The sequence below is a fragment of the Megalops cyprinoides genome, chromosome 11 (genome assembly GCF_013368585.1).
Source record: "Megalops cyprinoides isolate fMegCyp1 chromosome 11, fMegCyp1.pri, whole genome shotgun sequence".
NCBI lineage: Eukaryota > Metazoa > Chordata > Actinopteri > Elopiformes > Megalopidae > Megalops > Megalops cyprinoides.
The window spans coordinates 15262290-15286154 of NC_050593.1; the positions used below are offsets into that span (position 1 = coordinate 15262290).

The 23865-nt window shown below is 42.0% G+C and overlaps 1 protein-coding gene across 1 annotated transcript in view; it reads left to right on the forward strand.

The window, feature by feature from the left end:
- LOC118785985 (transmembrane protein 163-like) overlaps positions 1–23865 on the forward strand; it is a 49319-nt gene that overhangs the window by 16087 nt on the left and 9367 nt on the right. Inside the window, exons 3-5 of the mRNA XM_036540970.1 lie at positions 10818–10861; positions 11144–11235; positions 17555–17651. Coding sequence (XP_036396863.1) covers positions 10818–10861; positions 11144–11235; positions 17555–17651 — 233 coding nt within the window. The remainder of the gene's footprint in view (positions 1–10817; positions 10862–11143; positions 11236–17554; positions 17652–23865) is intronic.

Sequence of the window (23865 nt, forward strand, 5' to 3'; positions counted from 1 at the left end):
GGGTAATGACACTGCGGTTCGGAATAGTACTGCGCCTAATTTTTTGATGCAAAAACTTAACCATTGACATGTCCACAGGTAAAGAGCAAAGTGCATCCTTATTTTTAAACATTTTCAGAAGATTTTTTGAAGTTTTTCATATTGGGGAGGAAGGTGTTAGAAAATACAAAGTAACAGTGTTAATTACCTCCACTGAGAAGTAAAATGTGCTTACATGGCAATAATGTTAGCTGTTGTGTTTTACCCCCATTCGTGCATCTCCCTGTTGCAAACTGATGGCGGGAATGATCTTTCTGCAAAGGTGGTGTCCCCATAGAAACAAAATAGTGAGAATGGGTCTACGTAAACATTGGGACAATAATCACGGCCATATGTGGCAACATTTCTTCAGCCCAAAGCATTAAATTCAAACCAGCAGAGGTTTTAGAATATTAGGTAACGTCTCTCTGCATCCCCATTCCAGGAACTTTTTTCAGTAGGTCTATTTTCATTTAAAGCAAATCAAATTTTCTTCTTGTCTTGCGATTCTTTACCACGGTTACTTCCTATTTGTATGTAAGATAAATGAAAGCCATTGTGTTTACCCTTTTGGTGCAGCAGTGCATTCTGGGTCTTGTGTAAGAGGAGCCCTGCCCAGGGACAGCAGCAGGTCTGCCTGAGCTCTCTGTGACAGACTGTAATCTGAACTCAGCAGGATAGGTTCTCCCTGTGCCACTCCATTAGAGACCTGCATAACCACATCACGGCCTGATCTTCACTTCAGGTTAATCCAATACATTAACCCATTAGCGAGGTGGCCTCGCCCCATGGAGATACTCTTTAAGGGTAAAATACCCATGTGTGAAGGAATGTCAGCTTTATTAATGCAATTTGTTCTCATCTGCTTTATTAGTGCTGTTCTTTCTGCTGCCGGCTGATATTCTTCAAATGTTTCCACACAATATAATGTCTTTGTTTCAGTGTCTGTAAAACTGCATAAACATTTCATTTCACAAATCGTTCTACCTGAAAAACAGTTGTCAATTAATGTTGAAATTTAAAGATCAAAACAAATTCTAGAAATTCTCATACATGCAGTATGTATACTCTATAAGGTCACTGTATCACATAAAATGACACGACGTGAACAGGCATCACACTAAGCTCATACTGCAATTTGCTTCACATTTTTAGGGTTAACCCTTGTCTCACAGCTTTCAGTGGTGCCTGCAAACCACCTATGAGTCATATTATGAAAGAACTACAAGTGTTTGGTGGGCTGACAGAACAATTCAGCAGTCTCTTTTCCAGGAACGGTCTCTATGTGCTGTGCATCTGACCCTGAATCTGAATGAAGCACTTCATTTCCAGGGCTGAAATGACTTATTCTATAGGAAATAAAGAAGCGGTCAGATTTACATCTCAAATGATATTACATCCCACTTTCACTGACCCCATTGGGATTCTCCCAGCACTGTACCCTAGTGTTTGCGATTGAAGAGTTTCTCTGTCCGTGAGATGTGGCAGGAGAGGGGGCATGCCAATGCTTGGGTGACAGAGGCGAGGTGGGGCTGATGGCGCAGCTGAGAGCAAGGCCCTGGATTCCAGTCGCGTGGCACGGTGGGCTCCATAGAAACGAATTCACATATTAATGCATTCAGAGCTCCACAGCTCTAAAAGCCTGAATGCTGCTCCTCTCTGGTCTAAAAATAAGATCAGAGGGCTGAAGTGGGGCGTGAAAGCAGTCCTTCCCCCAGCCATACCCAGAGGAACATCGTCAGGCGGTGTCTGTAGAGGCTGGGAAACTGGGAGGGTGCTGTCACTTAATGGCGGTTCTGTGGCTTCTACTCTGAAATACCATGGAACTGAACGGGGGGAACAGTGGATCAGTGGATTTTTTTGTCCATCAACCAATATCGCAGAATAGAGTGATCATAAAGACACCTGTGCTTCCTCCTCTGTCTCCCTCTGAGTGTTCTTACCAGTCCACCTGCGTGTTACAGTAGCAGACTGTGCCTCATCTGTTATGAGTGTGATGTGCAGTCAGAGTAAAAGTCACAGTAAAATCACTGTAGCTCGGCTAAGTGAATGCAGGTGTGACAGACTGGGCTCTGGACAGCAGGTCAGCTTTAAGTCTCTGCTAATAACGCGTTTGTGTTTATAGCTAAGTGCCATGCAGTCTCTCCTCACAGAGTATGTAAGCAGTTCCATTGTAAAGGCCTGCCAAAAGCAAGTCGATTGCAGCCCAGCTTAGGTGTGTGTGCCTGTTAGTGAAGTTGCTGCTGTCCAAGGTCCTGTAGCACTCCTGCTCTGCTGAAGCATCTGAAGTGCTGAGTGTCTCAGACATGGGAGCAGCTATCTCCCCTCTATGTCACGGCCCCATGGCACAGTGGGGTTAAGGTTATAGGTAGAGCAGTTAGTGGTGGGAGTTATTAAAGTGGCCACAGGGACTTTACCCACACTGTGCCTTGTCTGTTTCATGAGAATTAGCAGAAACGGCATGTGGTGCACTGTAGATGTGGTGATTCTGAAGGCACCTCACATCCTAGCTCTAGATTTAGCAACCGCTGCAGATGAGAGGCATCAGTATTCAGGCAGCGGTACACAACTCCAGACAGGGCATGTTGCACCGTTAACCAGACTCACCAGAGAGCCACTGTTTAGCGGGAGCAGAGCTGGCAGATCAGATGGTCTCAACTTTTCAAGGACTGCCGCTTCGTGACAGATGGACACCCTCAGCCCAGCATGGAGTCAGCTCCCCTGCAGATACGGGAAAAGAGCTGGGGTGGAGAGGGAACAGGGACCAGGGAGATTTCCAGGAGGGGATGCCAGTAACGCAGAAAGAACAGGAGTTAATGCAGACAACCGCAATCAAAAGCATGATCCCCCTATCATCCTCTTAGTCCTTTTAAACCTAATGCTAATAGAAAAATTCCTTCTTATTTATGTAGTGCTCTTCTCAATCTGAAAGCCCTTTACAGAAAACAGACTGAAAGCAAAGTGAAATGTAGTGAACTAAACCTGAGGTATGAAGGCAAAGGAGAAGAGTCTGTATGACAATACTCACATAGAGGACTGTTACTGATTATACCAGTACTGTCAAAGCAAGTAATGTAGAGTATAGACTGTTGAGACTGTTCTTACTGCATTGATTGAACTTAACTTATTGATCTCACAAAAATCTATTCTCATCAGCCCTAAACCAACAAAGCGCAGTCCATCCTACTAATAGGGGGAGTCATGAGGTGAATTTTAAACCACTGCCTGAGATCCAGGACCTGCAAGAAATGCTATTTTTTTTTTTTACCCCAGTCTAAATAGTTCTGTAGAATAAATGAGGACCATTTGAAGCAGAGAGGGAGAGGATGGAAAGGACCTGGGGTAGCATAGTTGGTGGCAGCTGTAGTTTCTGTTTAATTCAAGGTCATGTGAGTCCAGGACCTGCGCAGTAGCTGAGTCTGGTCTCGGGGGTGAGGGGGTGGAGGGGGTTTGCAGACTGCAGAAAGCGACTCTTGAGCAGCACCAGCATTTTTTGGTACTTCAGTAAATCATCCTGTAGCTGGCGATGCTAAAGTATCTTCGGCTTTATTGCTTTTTACCTTTTTACTGCGGCATGCGTAGGCCGTTATTCAGGCTCCGCTCGTTTGTGGCCTTGTCTTTCAACATACTGATGGAGTTCGTGTGGATCGTCAGAATATTCTCTTGTATCGCATTCCTGCTTTTTGATGTCTTCTCTTTAACAGAAATGTAGACACTCTTTGGCTTATTGAAACAAAACTCGAGCAAGCCTATTAATTTGTCGCCTAATCCCCAATAATGAATTCTAAACGCATTTCTGATATTTAACTGCAGCGGGAGGATTCTTGCCAAAGGGCATTGCGGAATTATATTCCCTAATAAATTGGTTAAGTAAACTGTAGCACAACTTAGCTTTGTTACTTAGTGTTGCACAGTGCTGTAAGCTCACCAAAAGCATTAATCTATTCAAGTGGGGGCTAAAAAATCCACAAAATCATATGAATGCTTTGTAGAAAATGCTCTCACACAACATAATGAGCCACTCTGATTGTCCTGAGGAGATTCTGAAAATGTGTCTATGTGTTCGAGACACTTTTGTTAGTGTCTTAGCCGACTGTTAACTCTTTGTATTGACGTCATCCCCTGTGAGCACAGGACGAGAGAGTGTTCTTGAAGAGATCTTATGTTCCATCAACAAAATTGCTCCGCTTCCTGACTCTCGAGAAGCTGCGTGATAAGAACATTTGAGAAAATGCAGGTTAACTGAAAGTTTACTTCTGTCTCCGGGTTTGTGTTTCCTTCTAACCCTCTGTTGATTTCTCAAGAATTTCTCCTGCTCCATCATACAGCGCATTCTCCAAGATAAGAAGAAAATCCAGTCATTTCGGCTCTGCCAATTGAGCCTAACCCTACACTTTTAAATCTTTAGTAGTGCAAAATATGCCTTTCAAAAGGATAGTATGTGCCAGCCTTGTCCTTGGATTGTCTACAATATAAAGCTATTTTCCCCCAAATCTGTCTAGCTTTAGATATGTAGATTGGAGAAGAAGCAAGCTCCATGGGGATTTAATTAGGAATCGAATAGTGAGTTTTATTGAAATGAGCTGCAGCAGGGCCCATTCATGTTACAAAAATAACCACAACCATTGTTAGACAGACTGATGACCTGCAGTGTTCACAGGCTGCTGTTCTTGTGGGTGTTTTGGCTTTGCAATAATGTTTTGTAATGTCGATAGAGTATGTACTGTTACAGGCTGTTCAGTAACATTCTTTTTCATGAATAATTTTATTTTGGGGGAGCCAAGAGGTGAGAGGTGAGAGGTAGTCAGTCACTCAGGAGTGTCAGATATATTGGACACAAGTGAGTGGAGTGCTGTATCTGGACTATTTTACCCAGAGTGCCAAGCACAGACCGGGCAGTGCAGGTCTCTCTGACAGACGGAGCCAAAAGATGCGTAAATGCCAGGTAAAGAGCTAATGTCTTTGTGCCTCCCCTCTTCTAGGTAACACACCACGATCACGCACACATTGACCTTGTAAATGCACCTGTCCAGCAGTTCATTTTTTTTTTTCTTTTTCTTGAATCGATTCCAGGGAACCCTTAAGAATGTCCATGAGGGTAGGAGTTCCTACTAGAATCTTAATTCTGTAAGCAAGCACTCACTTTAAATCTTCCTGTTGGACATGAATTATTAAGTGTTACTTACTACAGCAGAGCGGCAGGGCAAGGCTTGTCGCATGGCTTTTGTCTGCAGGAGAGTCAACGGGGTCGCTATGGGGAGGAAACGGTGAGAGTGCTCATTTGTGGGATGTTCATTGTGGGCCGTGTTTTTCAACACGAGAAGAGCTCTTAATTAATGAAGAGATCAACAATATTTTTCTTTCCCAGCTGCATGAGGGCCTTTTGCCACAAGATGAATAACTGGCGGCATGTCGCAGTGACTAATCCAGAGCAATTAGGCAAACCCTCATGGGAGAAATGTGCATGTTCATTATCTGGAATGGAGGTTTTGATGCAAGCCATATAATAATAATTTCCCAGCATCCTCATTGTCTTTATGAAGATATTTTTGAATAGTGGCTGGCTTTAGTTTTTTCCAATCAATGGTAATTGCAGTCTATGAGTAATTAGAACAGAAATAGCTTCAAAATGTCTCATTAGATAGGTAAATTAAAAAAACTCAATAATACACATAGCCCCCCATGAACCTGGACTTCCTTATGCTTCCATGAAAGTGTAAACGTGTTTATTCATACAAAAAAAGTATATGTCCAAGTTTAGACTTATGCTTAATGCAGTCTAAATCATATGCAGGGTCATGCATTATCAGTATTGGTATTTTGCTGACCAACACAGATTTAAAAAGTCCCATGGCTAGCAACATATATTTACCAAATTAATAACACCTTGCTTTATCACAACAACCTTAATGTGCATTTTTTCAACCTGTTTGCCACTTACCATTAGAACCAACTTTAAAATGGGCTTTTAGGAAAACCAATTAATGTCACCTTCAGGGTCACCTTTTATTGCTTTTTTTGTCCTTTAGTTATGCCCTTTACCATACTATATTGTGGAAACATTGTAAGCAGCCAATCAAAGTCTTGGGGTGGGGGTAGTGATCAGAGGTAACGGGAATACCATCAGCTGAAATAACAGTTGTTAGTGAACTTGTCATAACTGAGTTATAATTGTCGCATCAGTCAACTGCAGCAGAGTTAACACGGTTGGAAGATATGCTGCCTTTCGCTGTTGATGACTTAGCTTACAGGACCCTGATGAAGGTGTCACTGGCTTGACACACATCATGACTCTTATTTCTTCATTTTATTTCTGACTTTGAAAAAAAGCTTGATGGCATAGTGGGTTTCAGACTGCAGTCACAAGCTCTACCTGACTGCTGACACCATCTATAGTGGGTAAGAGAAGGTTTTGTATATTCATCCCTGAGAAGTTAGTAGTGTGTAACCAGGTGTTTGCTGCTAGCAAGTGTATTGGAGGATTCATATTGGCACATGCCTCACTTCTGTTCCTGAATGAGTTAAGGTCCCTGCTCAATTGTAGATTCCATTATTGTAAATGATGTTATTCCAGTGAGTAAAAGGGAAAAACATTAAAAAACAGCCATGTCTGCTAAATGTGCTGTTTATCAACTGGCATCACTGCCCAATGGTGCCACCTTTTGCCAATGAGCATTAGCATAATTTCAACCAGTTCACAAACACTGGATGAGTTTTTTTTTAAACTGTATACTATAGGCAGGAATCCAGTCCTGATCTTCAGTGATCAATGTGTATATATCACAGCAGAATCATTCACTGTTTGGGAGTAAGGTGTGTAGCCCTAGGTAACCTCAGTCAGGTGAGCAACCAGTGGTGAGATGAGATGTTACATTGTATGCGTACAGCAGCTCTTACAAACACTTAGGCCAGCTCTCTTCTGCTCCAGAGGAAGTGTGTAAGAAAGGTCATAGAGGACTGAACCTCTCACCCAGGGCGCTCCCATCAGGATTATGGGCATGAGTGTGTGTGCTTTCTTAACTCCATACAAACAACATAACCCCCATGCATTCAAAATTTCCCCTAGCCAGAGTGTAACCTTTCTGGTGCAGTGTATTCCATGAACCTCTCCCACAAAGGCTCTTAGCTGTAGTGTCTGCTTTCTGATCTCCTGTAGGAAATGCCTGAGTGAGTGTTATGAAAATGTCAGTAATTACAAACACATTGTCATGACCATCTGTAGCTGCTTCTGTGAGTAGGAAATCTAAAGCTAGAGCTTGCAATTATCTTCAGGGGACTTGTGAGTATATTTATCTTGGGGTATGGCATTTTAGTTAGAAAGGAGGCTGCTGTTTGCCCACTGGCTATTTGGGTTTGGAAGCTGTTTGGTCAGTTCAATAAGGCCACAGAGGACACTTCAAAATATGTGGCCATTTGGTTGGATGGATGCAGCACTTATGTTCCACTGTAGAAATCTACTCATGTTAACAAATGTAAGAAATTTGAGTTTTTAGAAGGCTTTAAATAAAAAATACAAAGTAAAGTAAAAATACAAACTAATAAAAAACAATTTAAGACTATAATATATGATACTAAAATGTGAGTATAATGTTTGATTCTTAAAAATCATATACGGATATAATGTTTAATTATTTATAACCGAATTATAACCACAAGCATCATCATAAGTAATCCAGACAGATAAAACTAGGTTTGGTGTATTTTATATGCAGACTAATAGCTAACTGAGAGTGTTATTTACAGAGTGCTGAGAGCAAATGAATTGAGAGCTGTTCAGTCACCTGGCTATTTGACTTGTTAAGGCATGTGTTTGGAGACGATTTATATTAGAGGAAACAAGGGGTCTTCGTGCCGAGGGGCTGGGGGTATCAAGCCAGCCTCTTTGCACTGTGTGCTCACAGAAATGGGAGGGAAATCATGCTCTGTCCCTCTGAACGGTAGATAGAATCTGCCTAGTCTCTACAGAGTATGAGTGACAGAGCAGCTGACAGCTCTGACGTCTGGCCCATTCTGAAGTCTGAAACAGGAAATATTACATATATTTTGACAGCCAGAGATATGCTTATGCACTCTCAGCTGACCATATCTCTGCATTCGGATTGATTTGACAGAGTGAAGATAACTTGCTTCTGTCAAGTGTACCCTTACAAAATTTAGTCTGCTGCTTGCACTTATGCCTGTCTTCATCTTGGTTATTGTTTAGGTCATGAAAGAAAATGGTTGTGAAACAGTACTTCCACTGTTGTGTGTCCCAGAACTCAAAACTAGTTTTAACTAGAGAATGGTTTTTGCCACAACCTTACCCCACAGCCCTCAAGGGAAGTGTTACAGTACCTTTGGACTAAGAAAGGTCTTCAGGGTCTCCTTTCTATCGCCTCTTCTACAGAACATTTTAGTCGTGCTACCACACAATGTTAAACCAGTGATGGGGTGGAGTCGCTACAGTACTGCACCAACAGGCCTAGACCCACACCACCTCAGCTAAGAAAAGAGTGAGTCAGCCTTAATCTGCTTGTAATGGATTTCTAATAAATGAATTCATCAGCAGATGTGCCTGATTTGTATTATATGAGAACAAGGAAGTGAACAGTCCGTGACTTAAGCAGTATTTGAGCTCGAAACCAACTGTAATTAAGTGTACATGATAAAGCCTTGCAGGGCAAGTAGACGCCTTTCTTAATGTCTTTGTAATTCCATTAATACAGGGTTGCAAAACAGTGCATGGGGAAACAGTGGCCAATTGCTAATAAGCTCTAAATGCTATGAAAACCCAAGCCACAACAATACAAACAACAACATGAAATAATAAAGATTTAATGTCAATAAGTATTGTATTTAAGAAGAGGCTGTCTGATAATGAATGGTTGATGGCTACAAATCAAAGCATTATCTTTCAAAGCATGCATTCGTGTGGAGAATGATCTTTACGGTTTGCGTATGACTCCATAGACACTCTCTGTCTTCCTGATTAATATCTGCTACCGAGAAATGCTGAACACTCGTTTGTGCATTTCACACCATTAATCACACATGCAGATCTTCCACTGTGCTGCTTCTGTTTTACCACTGCAAGCATTTTCTTTAAAAGCTGGATTCCTTTGAAAGGAAACCGTAGACAATATATAGGAGCGATAAATTATGTATATACATGTACAGAGGAGAATCTCTGAAGAGGTTTTTTTTTTTTTTACTGATCTGACTTGACATGAACCCAACACTCGTAAGTTCAGCTCTTTGTAGATTATAGTTTACACCCCATGTGTGGTACTTTGGAATGTAGACAGTCACACGTAAAGGCTTAATATGAGCCACTTTAGCAGTAGCAAATAGAGCAACGCTTTCTTTCTGTCCACCATGCTTCTTTCAATCTCTCTGACATTAGAAATGAGAGAAAGAAAGGGCTGTGTGACATTATATCTTTTACAATGTATGAGGTAACTGTTGGAAAGCTGGTCAGTTCATATGCAGTTTTGCGTGGCTCAGTTACAATGAGGGCAAAGCTGTCTGGTAACATTTCAAGTCATGTGTCTGTATCGCCACGACCCCACCTATATTGCACAGTAAAAGGGGAGAGGCGAGTATCTGGGCAAATGTGCTGGCAATGTATATGTATATGCATATGTATATGTTGTATATGCAAGACACTAAGCCTTTGACTAAATAAAATCCAGACCTGGTCTCTGGGCTGCTGGTTTCCTGTTTGTCATTTCTTGCAAGCAGATGGGCTAACGTATTAGTCAGAGTAGCTGTAATCTCAGCTGCCACTCCACCATCACAGTAAAGGGGAGATGCAAATGATCTTTGCGGTCTCGTCTCCAGTCTGTGCTTTGCTGTCATCTCTGGCGCTTGGCAGAGCTCCGTGCGGAAACCGGCTCGGCTCTGTCCCCTTTCCAAGTGAGTGAGTGACAGCTGGGCACCCGTCACCCTCGCCGCTCCTGTCGCACAGTGGGCGGCTATCGCGGAGGGGCTGGTAATCAGTGATCTTAGACCCTGTTAAAAGCCTCGTTAAAAGCGCCCGGCGCCTCCCCGCACATCTGCTGCCTCCTGGCCGTCTCTCCTTCAGTGTCAGATGTATTTATGTCCCGGGCAGATCCTGTGAACCTAATTCACTCCTGGGCGATCCTCGGGGCCTCCACCCCGCTGTGAAATTAGCATGTATGGCCGGTGGAGAGAAAGTAGACATATTCACTGCGGGACCGCGGCTCAGGTACGGCGCGTGTCCTGATTAGAAAGGGAGGTGTAAGGAGAGGCTTTAATCCAGTGCAGGACCTCACTTCTGCTCTGAATTATGCATTCCACGCGCCCCGAAAAACTCCCGCTCCTGTGCAATGGCTGCTCTGAGCTGGATATTCTGGCCATACTTTGACTTTTTGTTAGGATTGTGCGGCAGATGCTTCAGCAGAGATATCAGCCTTGGGTGACAGGATCATTATTCTGATCTGTACCTGGAGAGGGACTGCGCCACACCCTTGGCCCTCCTTGATGGTGTTGAAATTTATACCAGAGCATCAGGGTCGTTCCCCCCTGAACCCTCTTCAAATCCTTGCCAAAGGCTCTTAAAAGATTAATACAGCAGCATACATTTTTTTCAGAAATAAATTTTACTCGTTAATCCTCCTCTCTCAGTGTTATTAATAGCAGATTATGAGTACCTTGAGAGTGATATGTGCATTTTGTTTGAATAATCATTTTTGTCACTCTTGCTGTAGATCTTGCTAGCATGCAGTAGACATGTGAATGATCACATCAGAATATAATATCTTCTTGCATTGATCTGTTCCTCTGTTTCTGATTTCTAGCTGTTTCCTTCATGAGACACAGTGCGTCTGCCTTTGGATTTGCTGTAAGTATAGTTTCTTTTAACATTCAGTTAACTTCTAATGAACAGCTATAGTTAATTCACAAGCCCTTACTGGCCACTGATTGGTGAGAGTTTCATCATGGTAACACAGAGGTGCGTTAATGAGTGTGTCACAGTAATGTCACAGCGTGTGACTGCTTTATAACTAGAATGCAATTACATTTCTTCAACTAAAGGCTGGTTTCCAGGGGCAAGTTGTTAGCAGAAGGAATTGAAAAAGAGCATTTACAGGTATGGGGTTGTTTTTTTCTTTTTGTTTTCTAGTTTGATGCAACGTTGGATGTGCTGTCCTCCATTATTGTATTGTGGCGCTATAGCAACGCGGCTGCTGTGCACTCCGCCCACCGCGAATACATGTGAGTACAGATGGTAACCTCTACACGTCCATCCTATCTTTACCATGACAGCCGCATATCATGCTCAGTGGGCATATACACCTGTCAAAATGGGCTTCATTCACATCCTGGAAATGACAATTTTATTATGGCTTTCCTAAAAGTAGAAACCAGGTCAAAGCACAGCACAAGCTCTTACATTATTTGACTGCCTCATGAAATATATCCTACTGATGTAATATCACATTATTCAGCCTCTTACTTTGTAAAATAAGGACTTGGTGCAGCGTATCCTGAAAAACCAAAAAACACTTCAGTACCGACGTTTAGGACAGGGGCATTCCACAGACAGAACAAACACGTGTGTGGTTACACATGTTTGTTACATCATGCATAATACATATATACACAGTTTTCCCATTTTCGCACACTCCTGTGAGAAGATGGGGAGCTTTGCATCAGAGCAGGTGTGTGTGCCAGGGCAGGTGTGTGTGCTAGATCCAGGCAGCAGGCTCTGTTTAGCCCCTGGCACCGCCGGTTCGGGTTGGGCTTTGCGGAGGAGGCAGACCCAGCCCAGCTGCTCTCGGTGTGGTTTTCAGACGCAGTCCGGGGACTGACAGCAGCGGCTCATTCTATCGGCTCCTTCAGAACAGGCGGGAGCCGGGTGAAGGGCGGCCGGGCCTTTGTGTGAGGAGTGAAAGAGCCGGGCAGGCAGGTCAAGAGGGGCTACAGAAGGAATGGAAAGGCTGATTCTATCTCACAGGCCCCCAGGGGCCCTGCGGCAGTCTCCTGTTTCCTGTTGGTGATGTCTGCCAGCGCGGTCGCAGGGCTGCAGCCTCTCGGGATGCCTTTTCGTGATGCAGATCACCATGGAGATGGATTACATCAGCCTGCAGGCTGCCCTGATCCGGACTAAACAGGAGTTTACTGTCTTACTTCAGCAGGGCTTTCATCTGTATCCGAGCTTGCTTTCCTCGGGAGGATGAAGCACAAATAATGTAGTGTACTTAATATACTGCAAGATAAACCATATACTGATCAACACAGTGTACCACAACATGCATAATATACTGTATTCAACACTCTTAATCAGAAGAGAACAGGAAAGTTAGATAGCCAACACCACAACTATTCACATAGTGGAGAAGAAATACAAATAGATTTAAGGACAATATCAATATTGTATCTGTCAGGGCCAGTTCTCTAAATTGTAGTAAATGCTGGTAGCAAAGTTGTTTATTGCAGTAACAATTTTGGTAGAGAACACAAGGAAAGAGACCATGCAGCAAAAATGTGTCTCGGTTGTACCACTGGTATATGTATAGTATATGGGTGCAGATAGCTAAAATAAGGCCTGCGCTGCTGTTGGATATAAATGTCCAGTGGGAAACCAAAAGCCAGATTAAGGGGTTTTGCTACAGATACCTACAAGTCCCACCATGTCCAAAAATGCCTTTTCCTTTGTTGGGTTTTTAGTTGGAATGTTTGTGTGAAGAAGCACACTAGCCAAGCCATTAATTGCCTCATTTGAGCTAGCTCTGCAGCTATGCGTGCAGAAAAGCTTGTGACTGAAGCGATTTCTAATGGCAGGGACATTGCAGGTGGGTGTGCAGAGAGAAACCCAGAGGGTCTGCTGGGAAATCACAAGCTTGTAAACGTAAGCTTTAATAGCAGAAACAGGGGCCCATTCCACCCTTGGCTGGAGTAATGGGTGCGCTCTGTCACTTGCTTCATTAGCTGTTAGAATTATAAAGAACTCCTGGCGCAAGGTAATGCCCATGTCTGTCTCAAAATGGATACATGCACTGAGTGAGGTGGGGGAAGATGGGAGAGTGGCTGCAGTGAAACAGTGACAGTTAATGAAGGACAAATTGCTGGTGTTTGTCCTCCTCCCTGGCCCCCCCGATGCTGTTTGTTCCTGCTCCCGTGGTGGGACAGGATGGGGTGCTGGGAGCAGGGTGCCTCTGGAATGTGTTCACCTGCTCACTTGCCTTATGGATGGATGGATGGATCTGTTTGGGGGTGTGGCACTGCCATGCACTGATAGGTCTGTCTGGAGGGGTGGAGCAGAACTAACAGCTACAATATGGGTCTATAAGTTCTACACTTTTAAATCCATTTAATGCTAATTCCTCAATGCTACAACACCAGACTGGCAATCTAAATTTAAGACGTGAGTTAATATCCTACTCTCATCTTTATTTCAACGCATGGCTTTGTGTATCCTCGTCAACTGCCATGACAAAAACTAATGAAAATCTTATGAATCTGTGCGATCCTTTTAGCTAATCAGACATTTCTGTGAGTGTACATCTGCCTTACAGTCACTGGGCTACAGTTCATAATTAGGATGGATCTGACAGGTCTGCAGTCCATAGAGCCTCAGTCTTGCTTTCGGTGTCCTGCAGAGTCCCCACAGCTCTGACTGCTGTGATGATAAATGATGGCTGCTCTCATCTTCATTTGTCTTGTATATTCGGATATTCCTGCCAGGGTAGGCCTCGGAGGAGGGTGTGGAAAAAATGGGACAGAGATGATATAATTACAGATCTTCCAGGAGAGATTTATGGAGAGGTTCAGTAATGAGGAGCGAGGGCTCATTACAGCTCAGTTATGTTACGAACGTCGGATTGTTGGTTCACAACCACTGACGTGGAAAACACCTTTGTCAGCACACTAAGCATTAGCTGGTATGTCTGCGCCCGTGGAGTCAGCCAGGTCACGTCCAGTAATGTGTTCAGAGCTGCTGCTGGCCAAAGTGTAGCCCTTGTTGGTCAGAGGCAAGGGCGGAAACCACTGTACTTGGGCGACTAGCATGCGCAAGAGAAAGAAAGGATAAAGGAATAGGTCTTTTCGTTTTTTCCTAGCCTAGTTTTTGAACTGCTGCCAATGTTCTCTGTATTCGCAGATAATACACACAAGATTGATGGTTTAAAAACTGTCCCGCAGATTTGTATTCGAGACCCAGCGTATCACAATGTTTTGTTTGTCATCATTCATGGAAAGTGTTTCCCTGCAGTGTCCTGCATCAGCATCTCCACTGTTAGATGCTGGTAGATCTGGACCCCACAATGCCTGGTGAAAGCAGCCCCCACACCTAAGGGCAGCTGGCCCTGTGCTGTAGGCCTGCGTGGGGGCAGCGCCGCTAATTAAGCATGGAGATGGGCTTTTCGGAGAGAGGGCTGCGCCCGGGTCGCGTCTGCCCGCGCTGTTCTGACGTGCCTCTGGGCCCCGCTCGATGCAAGCTCTCCAGCTGCGCTCTGCTCGGCGTTGCCTAGCTACCTCCCCTGGCCGGTTCCCTCGGGACCGGGCACTAGCATGCATGGCAGACAGGTTGACGCGCGCTGTGTACACACACTCTCAGCCGCACAGTCTGGCTCTGTTGCTCCTGTAAACAGCCTTCAGCCCCCCACCCCTGCGGTAATAAACAGCAGCAGCTCCTTGTGGTGCATTTTGGCCACAGTTTTCTGTCATTGTGAAATCAGCTTCCAGTCAGATATGTTGTAGACAGATGCATAAATCTCACTCTATGCCAGGGACTTTTACTTTGGTTTTTTCGGTTAATAGGGTTTTTCCTTTGCATGTGTGTGTTGCTCTGTCCCTTGAAAGAGAGCAGGGTTAAAATTTACGAAGCAGTATTTTCTTGTTTTTTGCTTTGGTGCTCAGTTAATCTTTATTCCAATCATTTTTCAGTCTTCATTATTTCCATTGTTGTGGGTCTCCTGGAACAATAACCACACTTGGCTGAGTTGCAAGCGTTTGGGTGGCTCATTTACCCCAATGAATTTTTCGCTACATTCTGGTTACTCAGGGTCTGAAACAGCTATCCACACATGCCAAATATTGTTTTGTTCAGAACTAAAGAAAAGTAAATGGTAGGCAAAGGTAAATGTAGGTAAATAAATTTTTGCTTGTTGGAAAAAATATGTTGACTTGAATACTGCCCCCCTCCCAAAAGCAAATGTGTCAGCTCAGGTATCTTTTCTGAGAGTTAGGGAAAAAATGTTGCCTTCTGCTTAGTTTTAAGACAATGCAAATAATAAATAATTGTTTGTAAAAAATTCTGACAAAAATGCAAAACAGTTATGGATAAAACAATAAATAACTATTTACATCTATCGAATATTCAACGAAAAAACATGAACATAAGACAATACATAACTATATACATTTTAAGTGATTGCAGTTGTAGATTGAATTGTATTACTGATAAAAATCAAATTTGTGTTTGTCACGTGCATGAGCTGAGATCTCATCTGAATTATGTGCATTTGAATAAACTGCAGCTATCAATAAGAGAGATTACATCAAAGATGGAGATTACATCTTTGTTGTATACAGTCCTGTTGTTTACTGACATCTGATTGAACACCATGTAAGATCCATGTTTATGGTAGATAGTAACAAAACAGAAAATGTTTTTACATCCTGACATGGCTGAGATATTGAACGTACATGAACGTGAGTTCTTTTTGAAATAAATGAGAGAACTGCTGGTAATACAGAAATGCTACTTTGTACCACCATTGAAGAGCCAATGTTTAAAATGTTTGTTTATAACTGAATACATTGACAGTGACATGTCTCCTGTACATTGCAAATGAAATGGGAAGTGTCTGCTTGGGAGAATGAAAGAGTTATTCAGTGGAGAATGAAGTAAGCCCATATGGCGGCTTTCAGGTTCTAGGAGCTAATTGCCTGAAATGGGATTTAAAACCTTTAAATCAACCTGCCTTTAAAGTCAGTGCCGCAAATGGATCTTCTGAGACTGAGTGATGTCTCTAAAGGAAATCCCCAAAGAGAAGCACTCTAAAACACAATTCATTTTGTCAAAACTAACAGGGCAGCCTGCTTCCACACTCACTTCCATCTGAACTCATCTGTGCTCATTGATGGCCAGTCCCAAGTTTTCAGTCCTTGAAACGCATTCATTGAAGGACTTAATTCAGTAGAAGAAGCCTCCTTCATGGTTGATCAGTTTCATCAGTGATGAAGGAACCTTTATTATACTAGGGCACATCCTAAAAGGGAGGACAAATGTGGTTGCACACTGCCTGTGGTCCGTAGCCCCTTCTCCACTGGGGGTGCCAGAATAGCATAGTGATAAGGAGCAGGACTCGTAACTGAAAGGTTGCTGGTTCAGTCCCATTCTGGGGCACTGCTGTTGTACCCTCGGCAAGGTACCTAACCGAGAATTGTCTCAGACTCCAGCTGTATGAATGGGTAACATGAAAAATTGTAACCTATGTATTTTACTCTGGATAAGAGTGTCTGCTAAATGCCAGTAAATGTAATGTAGAAATGCTTAACCTAATGCTTACATTCAGCCTACAAGTTCCTTTTGCCTCTCCACTTACTCGTTTCAGAATACAAGGAGTCTTAACCTGATGCTTGAGGTCATGGTGGAAAAACATCATACGCATGGATTATGTACAGGAACATACAAAACTAGATGTACATCCTGTCCATTTTTTTGAATGAAGTTGCCAAATAACAATAATAATCGTCTTAGCTAACACACTGCAAAGAATAATTGAGGGATTTCAAGATCAAAGTCACAGAGGTCACTGAAGCTCTACTACCTATTTGGTCTGATTCCAAAATACACAAACATTTGGACAGTATTGTTCAGGACAACAATGTATACAAAGTCCTCATCAGGGAGACTCAAGAATAGGATTAAATCTCAAAGTGAAACAAGTTCACAAAAAAGCTGAAACCAGCAGTACAAGTGTGTTACTGTTACACGTCTGAAGCTTGTCCTGACTACATAGTGACGTTATGTAGTGGTACTTAAAGCTGCAGTAAGCCCATGCTGGGAACATACGAGACATCACAAGGTGGTGCTTAAATTCCTGAAATTCCAAGGCTTAAGTTCTATATAGGAGAAACAGATGAGAGATGTCTCTGGGGCCACTACTTAAACAAATACATCAATGCATACTAGAACATGTATTCTCTTGCTATATAAAGAAGTGAATAAAGACGTTTGGGTCACTTAAGGTAATGTATGTTGGGTTATGGTACTAACATAAATATACGTGATACATTCTCCATTGAGACAGCTTCCAACTTCTTCCTGAAACACTGGAAATTATGGGAGAGTACAATAAAGATTGTAGTACATCCTTCAACACCTCTCCAGAAAAAAAATTGTCACTGTCATTGTCTTTATGAAGATTGTGGTGCTGTAAGTGGGTTTCCTCCAATACATTTGACAGTATTACTGTACTGGGACCAATAGTTAGACATGCAGTACAAAGTCTTTAAGGTCAAAGTTCAACAAGTGAAAAAGCTTTCCCGAAGTACACAAATGACATTTTTCTGCCCCTTTCCACAGTGCCTGTGTGGTCCTGGGGGTGGTGTTCATCCTGTCCTCCATGTGCATTCTGGGAAAGGCCATCCATGACCTGGCCACCAAGCTGCTCCCCGAAGTGGTAAGAGTAATTCCCTCAGTTGTGCCTCAGGCAGGTGTTTCACTGTAACCATCTGATGCAATGTAGAGGATTGTCTATCAAGCTCTGTGCCCAAAGCAGTGGTCACCTGACTGACCTCACCTGGTTACTGAAGAATGAAGGTGGAAGGGGTTTTGTTCTCTATTCCTGTGCCAAATTCCAGCCTCTGTTGTGATGTGATGTGTTTTAAAGATGCTCTAACCAAAGCGCCATCGGTTTTCTTAGAGATCCACTGCGTAGCAGTGCTCTGCTGGGTGCTTGTTTGTGTTATAAACTGCAGTGCTGCAGAGAGTGTGTCAGATAGTCCTGAGGGCAAGATAAAACAAAAGTAAAGGGGGAAAGGTGTGATAAAAAGAACCACAGATGCATATATGCACAGATGCATATAGACATTTGCGTAAATTGAGATTCACAAATTTATGTAAAAAACAATTCCTTGGTGTTTCCATTTATTATTCATTTTTATTTATCTTAACATTGTTGCTAAGCTATTTAGAGAAGGAGACTTGTCTATGACCTTGGAATGAATAGTTTCATTTCCTCACAATGAGGCCTCTATTTTCAAGTGTGAATTCCATTCGCGAGACTCTCAGGTGTGATGCCGTGACTCAACACCTCGAGGAGAGAAATTTTGATCGCATATCCTCTGAAGCGCAGACCGAAGCTGCCTTTCTGTGTAGCGTCACAGAACTGCCGCTTGCGTAATTACACAAGACATGTGAGGCGGTGTGAGGAAGTTAAGACCCTTACCCCAGAATAGTCTAATTACACTGTTGCCAGGCAGGGTTGGCCTTCTCAGATACATTAACAAATGTACACTGGTACAAAATTGGATTTGGTTCAAACCAAACGATTTCTGTCTCTCTATTGAAAACCAGACATCAGATAAATCTTAGCTGTTATTATTATTACATAGACTGTGAGTCATTGTGTTTAGGAACCTTCACGGTTTAGCAATGTTACTCAAAGTAATTAATCATTCCTCCATACTGTGTGTGTGTATGTGAAACCTGTTTGATTGTAAGCCCTCTCCCAGGGAGGTGGACTTGCAACAGAAGTCTGTATCAAGCACAGTCTGGACAGGAAACACTGTGCAATCCTTAGAGCAGGAGATATGAGCTGTTATGAGTGCTTTTGTGCAGATCCACTCTCCCTTGCTCAATTTATCCATTTCCCAAAGACCAATGTGTAAAAGAAATGCTTTGCATAATAGGAGCTGAGTAATTGTTCGACTTTTGACTATTTTTTTCCACTGCATTCATGGATTAATAAAAGCTGTGTCACTGCAGAGAATTGTCATGCTTTTACTCAGATATGTGAAGCAGAACATGTCCAAAATCATGGATGCAATTTTTCTGTGTTATAGTATAATTTCTCAAAATAACCAACTTCTCTCCAGTAAGCTGATTGCCTTAATAGAGCAAAGTTATATTAAGTAGAAATGAGGTAATTCTGAACTGTTGGGAAACATTTTTTGCCAGGGTTACCTAATGAATCACTTTTAATCAGTGGTAAACCAAATTTATTTCTCACACAGCATCCCATACTGAAATGCACCAGAGGAGCATAGGATAGCAATCAAATGCCAAGTCTCTCTGGATAAGAGCGTCTGACTGTAGTATAATGAAATGTAAATGTCAAAGTGCAGTAATTCGTTTCGTTAGTTGTCAAAGAAGCCCCTGTGGCTGAAGAACTATTCTGCTTTATCCAATCCCTTATCTTTTAGTCTTTCAGTGATTTGAATTCACCTCTTTATGCTTTTGAAGACATCTGCATGTAAAGCATGTACTCAATGTGGGATTTGAACCTAGTCTATGAATCAAAGAATGTAGTTAATGTTAGGAGATTACCATTCTAGCGTGTCAATGGAGATTCTAATGTGCAGAGATTTCGCATATTATTTCTTTGTGACGATTAATGAAAAACTCTCTTTTTGTAAATTGAAGACAAAAACATAATGTACATTTACATTTAAACAAAATCAATCATGTATACAGCGTACATTTTCAGTTTATTCCATTAACATGAGACCCCATATCACTTCTTCGGTTATTTATATCAGATACCTCTTTTATACCTGAAATACACTATATGGACAAAAGTATTTGGCCACACCTGATTTTCAGGGTTTGGGCTAGGCCCCTTATCTCCAGTGAAGGGCAATCTTAATGCTTCAGCATACAAAGACATTTTGGACAATGCTATGCTTCCAACTTTGTGGCAACAGTTTGGGGAAGGCCCTTTTCTATTCCAACATGACTGTGCCCCAGTGCGCAAAGCAAGGACTATAAAGACATGGTTTGATGAGTTCGGTGTGGAAGAACTTGACTGGCCCGCACAGAGCCCTGACCTGAACCCCATCGAGCACCTTTGGGATGAACTGGAACAGAGATTGCAAGCCAGGCCATCTCGTCCAACATCAGTGCCTGACCTCATAAATGCTCTACAGAATGAATGGGCACAAATTCCCACAGAAACACTCCAAAATCTTGTGGAAAGCCTTCCAAGAAGAGTGGACGCTGTTCTAGCTGCAAAAGGGGGACCAACTCCATATTAAAGTATATGTATTTGAATACAATGTCATTACAATGTAATGGTCAGGCGTCTGAATACCTTTGTCCATATAGTGTATCACTATCATATAGTGTATCTGTATCCAGAACATTCTGTTAAGAGACTGAATGGATTTCTGTGTCCTTTGCCCGTTTGACAGGAGCCATTGGTGAACAGCTGCTCTGAGATGCGCTCATTTAGAAACAGCCATTTAGCCTCACATTAATGCCCCAGGAAGCACGCAACTATAGCTCACCGTGGAATCAAACATCCTGTTAAACAGGCAGACATGGACAGGAGAGAGGCAGGAGGAGCACACGGAGAGAAATGCCAGCTGCTGTTTTCGAAATCAAAACCGCAAGGCTGCGCTCTGGAGAATTCCTGATCCAGGGAGAGCCTGTTAAGACTTTTTTTTTTTAGCGCATACAAGCACTAAAATCTAAAAATAGCCACTGTATTTCAAATTTTCACTCTTTCTCCAGCACTGATGTCAAGATGTTCTATTTTTTTCCCCCCTGCATGAAATGTTAATAAGGTCTCCACTGCTTTGCTATTCCAGTGGAAGCTGAGACAGACTGAAGGAGCCTGTGCAGTTGGAGCTCAGAAATACCTTACTGCTGTTGATCTCACTGGGGTTGTTCACTCCACAGTGCTCAGAGATCATTCCAAAAGGAAGCATTATGCAGGGGGATAAGTATCTAACCACAAAGTTGAGGTCCTAAGAGTCTAGCCGCTTATGAGCACAAGACACTACATTTCCCGTGCGATCTCTATGCAGAGGATCAATGCTTCCCAAACTGTGGAGTGCACACCATTACTTGTCTTGTCTGTTGTCACTTGTCTGTAAGTGAGGCATTCGATTTTTTGGTTTGTTGTTGACGTATTACTTTTTTGAGTGTAGTTTGCAAGGAGTACTGGATGGCTCAAGGTTTCTGGAGAGCCTAACATAAATGAAAGGGTTTTTTTTCCACCTTCCTTTCAAAAAATTATTTTAATTTATCACGGTGATTATATCTCTACAAAAGGTTTTGGTGGTAATTAATCTGCAATACAGTTTTGGCAATGGTACACAAGATCTGCAATGAACTTTTGCCTTGTTTGACAGAAAGATTGTCAGTAAAAGCTAGCAAAATTGTGCGTGGGATTTACTGGAGAGTTATAATGGGTGAAATTTGCAATTAAGAACGATTTCTCCGGGATAGTTTCACCACACGCCCTCGCCCTTGGTACATGTGTACTTGAAGAGGATGAATGTGCTAGAACTGGAAGGCAATTTTGCAAATGGGGTCCATTAAGTATTCTGCTGAATTTACTAAAGCCCAACTGCAAGCCTGTTTTACCTCGAAATCTTAAGACCTCTGAAAAACAGGTGTTAATGAGTGCTTTCAGGGTAAAAATAAATTGCTGTATAACCTCAGAAACAAGCTGAATGAGTCTTTAATTGGGGATGTTTTGTTACTGTGTGCATTCAGCTTTATACAAAGCATCCTTTTGCATTATAAATCAAATGTATAAATATTGCTTTGTGCACTTTAGAGTTTCATCTTGCCCATGCTTTTATTTCCACTTAATATGAATATTTTATTTATAGGCATGGCATTTGATTCTTCAGATTTACTTCAGGATTACCTATTAATCTACAGCTCAACAAAGGTAATGATGGCATGATATGATACCTTCAGATAAATCATAAATGATCATAAATTGTGTAAAATAATTATTTACCTTCATCTCCAGATGGTGCATTCATTCATGTTAAATTTCATATCGTCTTTGTAATACTTTATATCGCTATACTGTGAATGGTACTCTTTACAGTTTTGGCTTTTTCCTTCACAACTCTAACAGTCCCTACTGATATATCTAACTCCTCCGGAATGGTCGGCCCACGCAGACCTAAATGCAGTCTACAGATGGCCTTGCCAAGTGTAATGGCACCTTTTATTTCTATATCATTCGTTATAGCCTCTATCGGCATCTATATTTAGCTTAAAAAAAACTTTGGGAGAACAAATTCAAATCCATAAATGTATGTCCTAGACACAATGTCACAATGTCACAGCATGATATATAAAGAAAAATTTCATTATTAGTGGAAACAGTGAAACAGTGAATATCAATCCCACTTGCAGGAATTACACACATAAGCATACTAAATACAGTATTTGAATCCCAGCGCTAAAGCGTCACCAAGAGGTGAATTGAAATTGACATTGGGCATTTAACTATTCAAATTCCACTTGTGGAAAGGCACTGATTAATTAATTGCAAGAATAATGAACAAGAAAAAGAGGAAGCCCTATATGTTATTGGTTTCATTTCATTAAAATTCATGGAGATCAACTTAGAATGACAACACATTCATGAACCCAAATAAAATTCATTGACAAATATGGACTATTTTCAGAACACACATTCATTTTTAATGTGTAAGGAAATACATACAATACAAATATACAGATGCATTATATACAGTAAATAGTTATCTTGGTAGGAAATCAGTCTTGTTTTATGCACTCATTTTATGTAGTAGACATAAATGATAATTACAGTCTCCTCTTTTTTAGTTATTTGACTACAGTCTATTTCAGGTGATATACTGAAGACTGAACCTGAAGAATTTGCAAACACATAAAACACCATTCATAACAGTTATTAATTCTGATTCTGATTAGCTTTCGCACTGAAACTATCTTCTCGTAATTGGAAATTCACATTCAAAATTAAGACTTGAATATCTCATCACAGCCATAAAACACAACGAAAATTAAGTTAGCCTTTGTGCTGAACTTAATCTATCCAAATTACAGAGGATTCATTTAACAGCCAGTCTGATGATCAGAGGTGATTGTCTTTGTCTAGGCTGTAGGGAAATGAAGTAGCATAGTGGTTGAAGAGTTTGGCTTGTAACTCAAAGGCTGCTGTTTGATTCCCAGGCTAATTCCCTGAATTGCCTTAGTAAATTTCCAGCTATATAAATGGATAACATGAAAGCAATTGTAGTCTATGCATGCAATTATAGTTGCTCTGCGTGAGTGTCTCCGAAGCAAATGTAATTCGAGTAGTGAGTGAACAGTTTTATTTCTTCCATCTTTCTCTGTTGCAGAGACAGAGCGAGTCCCATATGGGCCTTCGTCCCCCCTATGAGAGAACTAGCCCTGGCTTGCCTACAGCCAGTTCTCTGGTTACTTAGGGGGTGCCTGTTGTGAAGAAGCTGGAAGTGCTGGAACTGTGGTTTAAGAATGCAAGAGAGGGTGCAAGAGAGTTAGGGAAGACAGCACAGGATGCTTTAAAGGTTTTTCATCTACCTTATTCAAGCAGTGCCTGTGAAATAGGTAGTCAGTCTCATTTACATTTTGTCACTCGGCAGATGCTCATATCCCGAGTGATGTACAAGATGAAGAGCTACTTTTAGCAATACACTTACATGGCTGACATCAAGTAGATGCACTTATCCAGAGCGATGTGCAAGATGAGTACATGTAACAGTACATGTACATTATTGGCATGAAGAAGACACTCTTATACAGAGTGACCCCAGAGGTCAAGCACAAATAAGCATCCAAGAAAATGACACAAAATGACACAAAAACAAGGAAACCATAATCCACTCATAAATAAGATTTAGTGTCAGGGACCACAA